This window comes from Bombus huntii, chromosome 9 (genome assembly GCF_024542735.1).
Source record: "Bombus huntii isolate Logan2020A chromosome 9, iyBomHunt1.1, whole genome shotgun sequence".
NCBI classification, from domain to species: Eukaryota; Metazoa; Arthropoda; class Insecta; order Hymenoptera; family Apidae; genus Bombus; species Bombus huntii.
Window position 1 is genome coordinate 5,339,646 of NC_066246.1, and position 13,279 is coordinate 5,352,924.

General features: G+C 51.7%; 1 protein-coding gene across 3 annotated transcripts in view; it reads left to right on the forward strand.

Annotated features, from left to right (window-relative positions):
• Positions 1-13,279, forward strand: part of LOC126869491 (protein Wnt-6-like) — a 56,761-nt gene that overhangs the window by 25,336 nt on the left and 18,146 nt on the right. Inside the window, exons 1-3 of one of the 3 annotated variants that reach the window (XM_050626109.1) lie at positions 9,322-11,016; positions 11,089-11,231; positions 12,903-13,154. In XM_050626109.1, the coding sequence (XP_050482066.1) occupies positions 11,227-11,231; positions 12,903-13,154 (257 nt within the window). In that variant the 5' untranslated portion in view covers positions 9,322-11,016; positions 11,089-11,226. Of the gene's footprint in view, positions 1-9,321; positions 11,017-11,088; positions 11,232-12,902; positions 13,155-13,279 lie in introns of those variants that run through there. The other 2 variants (XM_050626108.1, XM_050626110.1) reach the window with 2 other exon arrangements.

Sequence of the window (13,279 nt, forward strand, 5' to 3'; positions counted from 1 at the left end):
CATTGCCACCTCCGAAGCTGTCGGATCTCACACTCCCTGTAGATGCGGAGCTATCTTGCCATGCATATGTATCTACGTATGTATGTATGTATACATGTATATAGCTCCGGCTCGATCCTATAGATCGGACAGTTTCCTTCCTTCTCTACCTATTCAGTCAGTCGGCGATTCTTGTCTTTCGATTACCGCTTCGTGACTACAGATTACTCTTTCGTCGATTATATCGTATTATTTCCTGGTCGTTTTATCGAAGTTTCAATTAGGAGGGCGACGGCCAAATGGATACGTGTATAATTCGAATTAGAACGATGAGAATCGGTGATACAAGCGTGTCCCAAGATCGAGCAGGAGGAAGCCTAATCGTCGATGTTCTACTCGCAGCCAGATCCGATTAGGATCTCGACACCCACGCCGAGATCGTCGAAGAAACGCGTTCCTTTCCTTTAACCCTACTCTCCCTCCGCCCCACTTGTGTTCCCTTTGAATCCCGTTGTTTCTCTTAGTATCTGTAGCGTTGTCTGCATTTAGTTGGTATGTTAAATACGCAACGAAGGGGTACGCAAGAGGTTTCGAAGGAACGTCGAGTAAAACGGAAGGAAGGGGGACCGATAAAACGAGTTTATTGGCTCGTTTGTTCTGGAAGGTGGCGGTTTCTTTGTCGCGACTAGTAACGATCGTTTTACTACCGGTTTCAACGATTAGGGCTATCGTGACGTTTCGCGAATAAAGAGAAAAAAGTAAAGAGAGTCGGCGAATGATTTACCGGTCGTAAACGATCGTAATCAACCCAAGCCCCGGCTTCGAGCCGGTGTATCGACCACTTCGTAGTGTCCGAGAATTACAAAGAGAAATATATTAGTTAATATAATATAGATACTTTATATTTGGCTGGACGACGCGACGATGCAGCGTTTGGCCGGAGATCCCAGTGATGCGCGTTTTTATGTCGCTATCGTGGAAGATTTGGAAAGGCGAACGTCAGCGACTGGGTAAGGGAAGGTGAACGCGAATGCGAACACGGTACGCGAGACTCGCGTCGGAAGACGGGGGTATCCCTTTCTCTGCGTGAACCTTTTTCGATTCGCGACCAGCCGCGAAGACAAGCTGATGAAAATTGATCGAACAAAGAAGTGTTAATTGCGTTATTACGGGCCGAACGGCTTATCGAGCCTTCACCCGTCTACCGAAACGATCGCGATCTTATCGGTTCGCGTCGACCATTGTACGATTATTAAATACGATGATGCGGCTCTATTATCCGAGCGCCGTGCGATGCGATCGGTGAGAGTCGATCGGATCGTAGCCAGTGCCACGAAAGATCGAGAGGAGTATCAAAGTGGCGCGCGGTAGGTCCGTCGTCTCGCCCTACCGTGATTTCATCGCGGACAGATTTCTGTTGCCGGTTAATCCGTTATTCAAAGTATCAACGTTGAAACGCCGTGGCGGTTCGCCGAGTGACGCGTAACGTTGTAATAGCCGATCGCTGGCTGCTTATCGCGAGACGCGTGTTCATCTCCGCGAGTCGTAAACAGCACGAGTCGTTGTTCCTGTTTCGCGATTTCAACGAATCGGACGCGAGACCACCCGCCGATCTACGTGGACAACCAGACTTACGCGTTTCTTCGCAGGCCGCTCGCTGTCGATCGAGATTCACGATTTCTCGATCGACGTTCCAACCACCCGTTGAGTCCCAGGGGACTCGTCCCAGGATTTATCGCGATCCATTCGTTGCACTTGCATCGATTACAACGATATAACGTAGGTTTTACGCGAATCGGTCTGCGTGCGCGATTTCTTCGCGAACCCTGTCGTTTCTTTTCCTTTCTTTTTGCCGCGTCTCGTTAAACGCATTCCTTCGTATTTTTTCGCCGTCCATTATCGGTCCTCGCGTCAGAGTTACGCGCATTAGCTATCGAGAAAATTCAGGCGCGGTTTCGATCGCGTCTCTGCAAAACGTTGTTGCTTTCTCGTCACGCGGCGGTTTACTCTAGATGAAAGGGTTGGTCGGAAGTCGCGTCGTTCGAACGTTCGCGCGCAGACTAATCGATACTTAATCGTGAGGCGCTCTCGAACTCACGTACACGTACACGTGCGTGCAGCACGTGCGAGAAACACGTGTCACGTGCTTGCGACGGCCAGTGAGCACACACGGGGAATACCTATACGTACGCGCGAGCACACGCTCGATCCGAGAGCCGGTTAATTTCTTTCTAGCTCCCCTTCTCTCTCTTTTCGCCGTCTGTTGCCTGGTACAGGCTTTCGCGAAAGAAGTCAAGAGGGACGAGAAACGAGCAACGTTTATTAACGTTTTGTTTGTACATCTCGATTAGAGCTAATCGATCCTCCGGCAAAATGAGGCATAATATAGAGCCGTGGCGGGCTCATAAATACTCATTTGTGCGGGTAGTCGTTGCTCCGTCTCTCTTCCACTTGTTCTTCTACTTTGCTTTGGCTTTCGCTGTCCAGCGACGTTTTCACCACCGCCCAAGTCGACTTCGTTACGCTTATACGGGTGGCGGATTCGGATATATGAATTTGTGTACATAATTAATGAGCGATTTTAGCTCGTAACTATATTTATCGCTGGCTCTCGCAGCAGCTGCCGGGACAGGAGGATTTAATGCGCGATATCTCGTACCTAAGTCGACGAATGACGAACGATACCTGCTTTACGGGACGATATCGAACGTACGGATTAGTTTTACAAACTGGCGTAGCGTTTGTCGGTGCCGGAGACGGAGAAAGGAAAAGAAGGAGCCGAGGTAAGCGTTGCCGAGTACCTAAATCAAAGCGAGTTTCGTCGTTCGTCTGTTCCGACGCGTACGACGCACGCCACGATGTCACGATAATTGAGCGGTGCTGTGCAGATTTTCTATTTCGCCATGCATCGGGTATGTTGCGGCAAATCGATTGCCCGCGAATCGGACCAATTTGCGATTCGTTGCGGCTACGACGTTTGACCCTTTCCCACGCTACCACCTTCTAGATGAGCAAGAAAGTACGTTTCCAAGTTTCTACTTATCGCGGGTAATGACGTCGTGACTGCGGAAAGCTGACTAATAGGTGCAGAATGGGCGTCCCTTCAGGGGGAACGTTCTTCCCTGAAAGATTACGGAGGAATTCGATAACTCAATCTTCTCTCGGCTAGAGGTCGCAAAACAGCCGAATCATAGATTCGAAGAGAAAAAACAAAGAGACGAAAGCAAGCACCTATGACGAAGCTGTTCTCGCGCGAGATCGCTCGAACGTTGCGTGTAATGCAACCTTAAAGCTCACAATGAGTTGGCCACCTACGGGTATGCAGTCGTAAAAGATGTTTCTCATTGTCTCCAGTCCTGTGGGAACCAATTTTCGTCGAAATCCAGCGAGATAAAGGATTTCATGAATGAAGCCGATCCCCACAGATCCTTTCTATTTTTCTCTCGGTTTCTCTCTGTTATTCCCCTGGATCTTCTCCTTGTATCGCCTATTTTCTCTTTCACCAGCGTTGCGGCTTCCTCGGAACATCTAACGATCGTTTCTAAAGGTGGAGCTTTCTCTCCCCGTCTCTTCTTTTCCCCGCCCTCTATCCTCTCTCTCTCTCTCTCTCTCTTTCTCTCTCTCGCTCGCTTCTTCGCTTGCCCGATCACTCTTTTTTTTCCATTCGCTGAACCAGCATTATCTTATAATCGACCGAATGATTCTTCTGTCCGCTAGAATGGCACGACCTGCTGAGCGCACGTTTCACTTTTAATGTCTGTGCCCGTGAGAATGAATCCGACCAATTTGACGACTACTTATTCTCGAACGTGGTCTCTCGTCAACGAACGGGAGACCCTCCTTTCTTCCGCGTGCGGATTCCCGACGACGATGCCTCGACGTTGGACGCGTGGTCCAGAAGCAATTCCAGAAGCGAGTGCGCGTTAGAAATTTGGCGAGGAAGGCTAGTGACGACACAGGGAGACAGGGGCGCACGATCGCCGTATTCCGGCGCTCCGTACCGAACAATTCATTTTTGTATTCGGTTCACCTGATCGCGACGTGTGCGGTCCGTGACGTCATAATTCGGGGCCCCTTCGAGGCGTTCCGCCCCCTTAATGCGGGTTCCGACACCTCTCGACTCCGTGATCCAGCACGCACTTTCCCCTCCGGCCCCCGTCCATCACCCTGCATCCCTTTCCATCCCGATCCACGCCGCTTTTTCTCTCCTTCTTCCCTTTCTCTCCCTTTCGGCCGTTTCTCTCTGTGTTTCAGCAGCGTCGAAGGAAAAGAGGAAGAAGCGAGGAAGGCCGGGAAGGCGGACGACGGTGAAAGAGAGGCGAATCGCGTCTCCTCCCTCCCACCGGCTGGTACTGCCGCAGTCTCGTACCCCTTTTCCCTCCTTGCATCTCGCAGTGACCGAAGATGCCTGGACGGTATATACACCTCGAAGGCGGCCAAGGGGGATATAATGGCTCGGCCGGACTTCACACGATGCCGACCGGTACGTCGGCCCCGAGGATGATACGGACCACGGTCAGAGGGAGAGACGAGGACGAAACAACCGCCGGACCTCCGGGGGAGGACTTTGAATCGCGGAAGGAGCTGCTGCCTCTTTCATCCTTGTCCTTCCCCTCGATTCGCTGGAGCTTGGCGACGAATATCGTTCTGCCTCGCAGACCACTCACTCGACTTGGAAGGAATCGAGAGAACGCGAGCACACGGTTGCTCCCGCGAATTAGGAGGGCGCGTCGAGAGCGACGTGTGCGTGTCCCGCGACGGAACGCAAGGCAACCCGAAAATAGATGGAAAGATGGAACGAGGAAAGAAAAGAGAGAAGCGAGAGTGGCTGGAGAAGCTCGAGGAGAGGAAGGAAGATTAGGGTATTCGAAGGCGTCGGAGAGAAGTCGACGGTGGGGCCTCTCGTGCAGAACAGTCGGAGGGTGGGCACCGTTAGCCGGTTTTGTACGAGGAGCCCTCGCCGCTGTCAGCCCGCGGGGGCCTTATTTCAAGACCGTACCGAATCAGGCACGACAATCGCTCTAATATCCACACGAATGCCATGCCTGAGGCCCCCGTGGTCCAACAGGTCCCCTCTACTTCCCTCCTCTGCTCTCCCTTTATACCCTCTATCAACAGCCAAGCCATCTTTACCCACGAGTAAGAGATCTCCCTTGTCTTCCTCCTTTTCTTCTGCCTCCTCTTCCTTCACCTCCTCCTCCTTTCCTTCTTTCTTCTTCTCGCGTTCTTTTTTCATTAACCACACGGTGTCGCCGTACTCGCCCCGGCATTTAATCGTTGCATCTTTCGCGTTTCTCGCAACGCGCCTTGTTCAGCGCAAGCAGGCGCGCGCGAACGCCTCTCGTTGCGTCACGATTTAGTCTCCGTTTCGAAGACGAGTCTATTAACGCTTAATGTATTCCCGAGGGTACGTACACACAGGCGCATTCCTCACGGATCGGATTCCAACTTCCGAGATCGAAGCTGGAAAGCTCTTTTATCCGTTCCGATGAAAGGGACTCGTGCATCGTGGCGCGGCTGATAAACGGATTAAGAACTTTAGATCTAATTGGCCCTCGGGCCGATTGTAAAGGAAACCCTCGCCAGTCTTATTGCCAGCCATCAGATTAGGATTCGTTCGTATATACCCTTCGAAGCTTATCTCTGTTTTAACGTTGCTTCCAAACCTGTCGTGAAACCTGCTTCTATTTACTCGCGTATCCCTTGGGTTTCAATCGTTTTACGGTCCTCTAATCGCCACTTCCGCATACTTGGTCGGCGTTTGGACCCGACGATGGATCGTTATCATTTACGTTATCGCCGTCGTTTCCTTTCCACCGAAAACTCGAAACGTTCGATTTTTCATCGACCGCCTGAGTGTTTCTTTTTTACCTCTCTCTCTCTCTCTCTCTTTGCCTTCCTCCTTTCGATCCTCTGGTTCGTCTCGACAAAAGTATTCGGTCGGTACGAGGAGCAGCTTGGAGAGAAATCCGCGGATAAGGCAAGGATATTCAGGCAGGACTGGTTGGGTGGAAGAAAGAAACGAGGATGGTGGCGCGGTACCACGGTATAATAACAGAGCACCCCAGCTCCGACTAGCTGATGACTTCATTGAACTGGTCTCGCTTGGCCCTCGGGCCCAGGACCTCCCTGAAACTGCCTGAAATTATAACGCCGGCCTGCGGCCAGGTCCGCTTTTGATGCGCTCGAGACACGTTTCGAACATTTAGTGGATCTCGAGGCTGCTGCTCTCAGAAGGACGCGATACTCCGTTTCTAGTTCTCTGGTTCTCCAGTTCCGTTCCTTTCTCTTTCCTCGTTTATTTTTCTTGTGGATGCGTGCTTCCGCGTGCTGTTCATCGCCGGCCGAGACTCGCTCTTAACGCAATAAATCGGACAGGCATTCGAGAGATACAACGCAACGGATCGCAGGGAACACGAGCGTTTCATAAGGAACGTTCGTTGTTAGGCCGTGGCCTATAAACTCGCGATTTACAAGCACGATCGCTTCCCTCTTTCGTCGATGTCTCGTGTCGAACCGACGACCTTCGCGTGGGTTCTCCACGCCGATTCCACGAAATACAATCGCCCCCTGGCCTTTGCTCGGCGCAACACGTTCAGTTTGCCTATCCGTCCGCGTGCCCCGCACCGGGACAACGTATCGCGCGGCCGTCAGATCCTTTCGATCCTAGAGTTAACATCGCTCGCGAGCTCATGGACGATCCGCCGTGCGAAAAATTGCGCGCGGATAGACGTCGTGATCGCGATCGATCGTGTACTATCGCGGACGTTGGTTGCGAGAACGAGAGGAAAGCTCGAGCAGATCGGAATCGAGGTACCGACGACGATACCGGGAAAAGAGAAACGAGCAGAGGTAAACCAGGGGACAAGTGGAGAACACGGGGCTCGCGGAGTCGTTTAACCTGCGCGGGTCAGCTGGATCGAGTTCCCTTCTCCGTCGCCGAATCCGGCCGTTCTCGATCGGAACGTATCGATTCCTCTATGGCTGCGGTCCGCGTGCACGACAGAGATCCTATGGGAAATAGAAAGTGGCCACGCGGCGTTCGCGGTTGCCCGTGCGTACGTTTAGCCTACGTGAAATTTACGAGCGGACTGCCTCGTAATTACGATTGTGGAAACTCGGGGGAACCAGGGGGTTGGAGGTGGGGAAAGGGGCGATGGGAGAGATGGCAGAGGGAGAGGAAAAGAAAGGATTAAGGAGAGAAGATCGAGGGGTGAGGAAGAACAGGGGGACGCGAAGGTATACGCGGCCGCGAAGAGAGGGACGACAAAAAGTGGGGGACTTAGAGAGACGAAAAGAGAGAGAGAGAGAGAGAGAGAGAGAGGAGGGAAGAGAGAAACTACTCGAGTATCTCGAGGCCAGTTCTATACGCGGGTCTGTAAGTGCCGTGTAATTGCTACGGCGCGTTTGCTCGGGCATCTGTTTACCCACTTCGATCGCAAAACGCCGAGCTGTAAACGCCCATTCGAGATCGTTCGAATCGGTTTCCATCTCGGCAACGGTGCGCTTATTACCTGTACGAACTGGCTGCCGATCGATATCTGTTTCGTATTAACGACGCAGCCCCGACGTGTTCTTTCGAAACCGTTCGACACGGTGGCCTTCGGTAATTAGGAATGAAACGCGAATCGAATAATTATTAGTTTCGATATCTCCTACCTCGAAGCTGTATAGGCGCGCGCGGACAGTTGCCCCGGACCTTTCGATAATGCTCCGATATCGGGAATTACGAGCTTCGAGCCCCGATACCGTTTGTCACGTACCCTCGCCATAATTATCGGCGTCTAATCGTTCCGACTGGGAATCGATTCGCGTAAAGCCGGTGGAATCTCACGTCCCGTATCCTTCCGCGGGATTTTCCCGTTGATTTATTCGAACCGCGGCTCGACGCGTCGCACGAAATCACCGAAAGGAGAACGGTTCGTCCCGGCGCCGATCGGCCAACGCGAAATTCTTCGAGGATACGTCGGAACGTGGATGACAGGGAGAGGCGCAATAAATTGGCGAAACGTCAGGAGGCAGAAAAACAGCCGGATCCAGCTCGTCTCGGTGTTTCTTTGTCGTGGGACCGATGCCGTGTCATCGGTCCCAACCGCGGCTTTCGGGTCCACTACTCGGTCACGAGGTCCCGCTTGACCGTCTGCGACGCGGCCTTGCGAGGTTTGCGACAAAAACTGTTTGCGGGTCCTCCCGTGCTCTTCCTTCCTTCTCTCCTTCATCTCTTCATCTCGTCTTCTCTTCTTCTTCTTCTTCTCCTTCTTCTTCTCCTTCTTCTTCTCCTTCTTCTTGCGATTCGTTAGAATCGATTTCAAACTCGAGGATACTCGCTGGATTTCGAGACGTAGGAATGTCTTCCTTTCTTTTTTTTTTTTTATTTTCTTTTTTTCTATTTGCACGCAATCGCGAGGCTTATACTCTCGATCGTCGACACGAACGTATCGAGGATGGACGAGAAAAGAATCGAACGCATCGAGAGAGCAGCGTGTACGGCTCTATCAAAGCGAGTTCGTCACGCGCGTAGGTTACCGCGGCGGTCCTTTTTTCTCTCGATTCGTTCTCGTCATAATAGAAGAATCTGTTCGTGGCTGCGCGCTATGGCCCGCCTCTATCGTTTCGAGCGGCACCGGTGGCCGCCACCGGCACGCTGCTGCCCATCCAGGTTCGAGCAGGTTCTCAGGAATTCACGACTCATGCGACGACCGGGTGTCCAAGTGAAACGTATAATGGCATTTAACGAAGAGGAATCGTGGTAGCAGGGGCAGTGAGCTTGCTCCAAATTGTTAGGTCAGGCTAATGTCGAAACGACGTCCGAGGACGGGACTCGGTATTGTTCCGACACCCTTCTCCGTGCTGATGGCTCGTGGGAACACGCCTGTTTTTTTCCTTCTCCATTATCCCGTGGAACACCCTCGCCCGATATTTTTCTCCTTTTTCGAAAATACTCTTCCTTCTCTTTTTCCGTCTTTTTTTTTTTTTTTTTTGTTCCGTTGGTCCCGCTCGGACGTTATCGTCGAAGAACAATTTACAAGGAACGCGCGAGGACCCTCTCCGCGAGGTAATCGCTAGCAAGATCGATTACGATAAAGTCGGTCGAATCGACGTCTTCTTACGACGACGCGTCGGCGCAAATTAACGTTTAAACGCAGGCGCGGGTCAGAGGATGGAAAAGGGAGGCGAAAAAGTCGAAAAAGGAGAAAAAGGCGAAAAAGGAAAGGACGGACGACGATGAACGAAGACGAAGGTGGGCTAAGAGAAGCTCCACTCGTCTCTGAAAACTGGTCTGGTAGAGACGCGGTCTTAGGAGCAAAGAAGAGTCGGAGGAGCGGCATTCCCCGGTAATTAGTCTCACCCATAAATTACTAGCTATTCCGTGTCTGTGTTGGTCACAACTCGGTAATGTTCTCCTCTTCCCTCCTCTTCTCCGGCCTTTCCATTTCTACCGTCTCTCTTTCCCTCCCGTCTTTATTCCTGTCCTTTATATTCTTCCTTCAACCCGATATTATTTGATACCTCGTCTGCGAGATAAACGACCGACGATCGTTGATTTATCCAGGAACTTGGCGAAAATTTCATCACGATTCTGTGCCTACAACGGCGACGACAGGAACGTGACAGCGTAGAGTTAAGCAATAGTCGATAGAGAGACGGATCTAGGTGCCAGGAGGTCTCGCAGACGGTCTATGGGAATGAAACGGACTCATCTTTGCCGTAGGTCGAACGCGAGCCTGATCCGAGAGGATCTCTCTGGCCGCTGAAGGGGCACAGGACCCCGCTGCTAAATGAGCTGTAATACGGACCCCCGCTGACCCCGCGCTCGCTCTTTCTCTTTCTCCTGCTCTACCTCGCCAGTTCCTACTCTTCCGTCGTAATCTCTTCCTTTCCTCTTCTATCGAATCGTTCGTTCTTTCACTCGTACCGCTCCGTCTGCCTGCTCTCCCCCCGATGCCGTTCAAAACTACTCGTTCCTCGGGTAGAATTCGGTGGTCATGATACAACAACGCCAAACGATTCCTCTTACCGGCACACTTACCACGATGTTTTTACTTTCTCTACTCCTTTTACCGTTTTTCTGCCTTTCGTTTTTCTATTGTCGCTGTTATCGCCCGTTCTTCCTCGCTGGCCCGTCGTTCGACGCGCTCGTTTTCTCGTTAAAATCGGGGATGACGAACGTCTCTACGGTTTCCATAATTACAGTTACCTATGCGCGTGCGACACTTGGGTTTATGTCATGGAGAACGGCTTTCCTTCGACCGAGTACGAAACGGTTCTCATTGCTTCTGCGAACTAACGGAGAATGGTCGTGACATCGAGACCGATCGCTCGCGCATTCGCTCGGTCAACGAAGTAGTTGACCCGTCGCTGGAGATACGCAGAGAGCGATCCATCAATTGGGTCAACCGTTCTCCGCGCTCCGCTACTAGTGGATGGAGAAAGGAAAGAGAGCAAGGGGAGGAACGAAAGTACGGCTAGTATCTAAGATACAGGAGTTCTATCGATGCCACGCGAAAGCGACAGTTTCGACGTTACTCGAAGTTTTTCCAATGAAATATTCGCTCAAGCTACTCGGGGAAATATGAAGTTTTCCGTCGGTAGAATGTCCCCGTGTAACAGATCTCTGGCGCGGGCCAGCAGCTTGAGACTAGTCGACGATTGCTACTCTTGACGTAACTCCTGAAAAATCTGCACGCGATTCAAAGACGCCGAAACAGAATCGGGATCGATAAATGTCCGAAACGAGACGATAAAACGAGTCGCACGGCACGACAGCTTAAGCCTTCGATAGCTCTGTTCGATGCGTCTTCGTTGTGTACCACCGAGACATGACCGATGAGAGAGGAGAGACCAGCGTGCAACAAGAGGAAAGAAGATAGCCACTGGCAGAGCTCTAAAGGAAAGAAAAGGACGCGGCGCTGAAAGTGGAAGTATACGATTAAGCGGAGACCGACCGAGAACAAGCTGGTGCCGGGCTGTTTCGAACGATCCGTTGATCGGATTTTTTCCCAAACTTGGAGAAACGAAAACCGCGAAAATGCTATTGTAATCGATGTCCACCTTTGAGTAAACCAACTAATCCAACGATATTCCTTTGTGTCTCTGTCTTTGTTGTAGATCAGTCCGCGAAGGAGGAGACAGCTGAACGATGAGAATGGATTTCGGGAGGATTTGCTCAGCCGTGCGGATCGTGCTGCTCGTTACGAGGATCGTGCAACGAGGAGGAAGCTTTACGTAGAAAGCTGGAACGCGAGCATGGGGTAAGCTCGGAGTCTTTGTTCTTGATTATATCTTCGCGAAACCGTATCGGGAACGTTCGAAATGGAAGGGTCAAAAGGCAGCGTTGTGCTTGGAAGTTGGTCCTCCCTCCGTGGATGCCGAAGCGGCAGGTTGCGAAGCACAGAGGAGCCGAGAGGTTCGTAGGAGAGTTAAAAGAGGAAAAGAGGGGCTCGGTTGCGTCTCGTTGCCGCCGAGCGGCGCTCACCTGCCTAGTCCGCAACAGTCTCGTACGGTTCGCTCCGACCAGGAGCTTCGTCTCCGATCACGGACGAACGATTCTCTTCTCCTCTCCCCTACCATCGACCACTTTCCACCTCCGCACGATCGTGCTGCACCACGTGAGCTTTTCGACCTTCTTCCTACCCTCCGGTACCCTCTTCCCCGACTCCCTCGCTTCCCCCTCCGCTTTTCCCACTGTCCTCCGATCTAATCTTTTCCTATCGAGCATACGCGGTACTCGCATTGTTTCGAAAATACAAAATTCGTTGGGTTTTCTCGTTTGCGCGATCTCTCTCAGAGGGATGTCCCCTCGGTGGCGCATTCGCGATCACGAAACTATCGACGAGGATACCGCGGCGATGGTGACGTCGACGTTGGTGGTGTAGTGAAGGTGGTAATGGTGGTGTCTCGAGGCAAGCTGAAAGAGAAAACGGTGGTGGAGGAGAAAAGGAAGCGGTAGAAGAAGCAAAACTAAAAGAAGAAGAAGACGAAGAGAAAGAAGCAGATGAAGGTGAATGGTGGGGCTGTCTTCTCTACTCCTTAGTACAATTCTGGTGGGGGTAAGGCAACACTCAAAGTTCGTGGTGACGTAGTTCTGGCAGGAACGCGACGCGTTTTTGTCCCCGCCGGAAGGAAATAGCACCTTCCTAGATTTTGATCGCGTCTCGTCTTTGGTGTTTTCGTCGAGTCGAAGAAAGAGGGAAAAGAGGTTCGAAGAGGAGCGGATCTTGAGCAAAAGGAAGCGAACGAGAGGAAAAGGATCGGAAAAGATAGGAGAAGGAGGAGGAGGAGGAGGAGGAGGAGTAGGAGTAGTGGCGGGATCGAGAGGAAGTAAACGAAAGAAAAGCAAGAAACAGAGTGACGGGAAGGGGTGGGGGATATCTAGTTCAACAGACCGGAAGCGAAGGATTTGCTCTTCCGGGAATTTCTCCATCGTGATAAGGACCATTTGCGATTCCAAAAGATTACGTTCGGCGAGTCAAAGCAAACGGGAAAATTTGATTGTTTTTTCATGGTTTCCCAGTGGCCCGGAAAGATATCATGAGGATTTCGCGTGGTCAATATTTGTATCCGTTCGAGTGTTTCAAAGAGGCTCTTTCGCTTTGATCGTTATACTCGAAGCTGGAGAAGAAAGAAGCGGACGAACGGACGGAGGAGGAAGAGGAAGAAGAGGGCTGTAACGACGCCGAAGAAGAAGAAGAAGAAGAAAACGATCGTGCTTCGGTGAAGTGTTGGCAGAAGCGAAGACCAGATACGAGAAAGTAGTCGAGAGTGGACGGTCGAGGAGATCGGGTGCTCGATAAAGAATTTCTCCTTCGAGATCGAGGAAAAGGATCGTCGAGTATTTTTCAAAGGAGCACGCGTGACCCGACCTGTTACGAGCTACCGATACGTCACGCGTAAAGTCGATCAATTTTTCGCCGGTTTCGTAGGTCAGGAACCTGGTGGCGCTACGCCGTGCCAGACACGATCGATTTCCATACCGGCGCGATTTCGATTTTCCTTCGTCTTTCTCGAGTCGAGAACGTCGCCTGTCTTCCGGTATCCAGCAGACTACGGGCGGCAGACGAGGGAAGAAATCGGCAATTGTCGAAGTTACACCGAGGGGCGGAGGGGATGGAGATGCGCCTCGTTCTCGTGGCGATCTGCCTCCTTCTCGTTACCCCCATCGCCGGCTCTTTCTGGTACGTACTCGTTTCATTAACCGATTCTTCCTCCGTTTTTCCTCTTAACGCAGAAACCTAACGATTAACGGAAACACGCTATCCTTCGTATATTGTAAGTGTCATTTTTCGTCTCGAGCGGACTC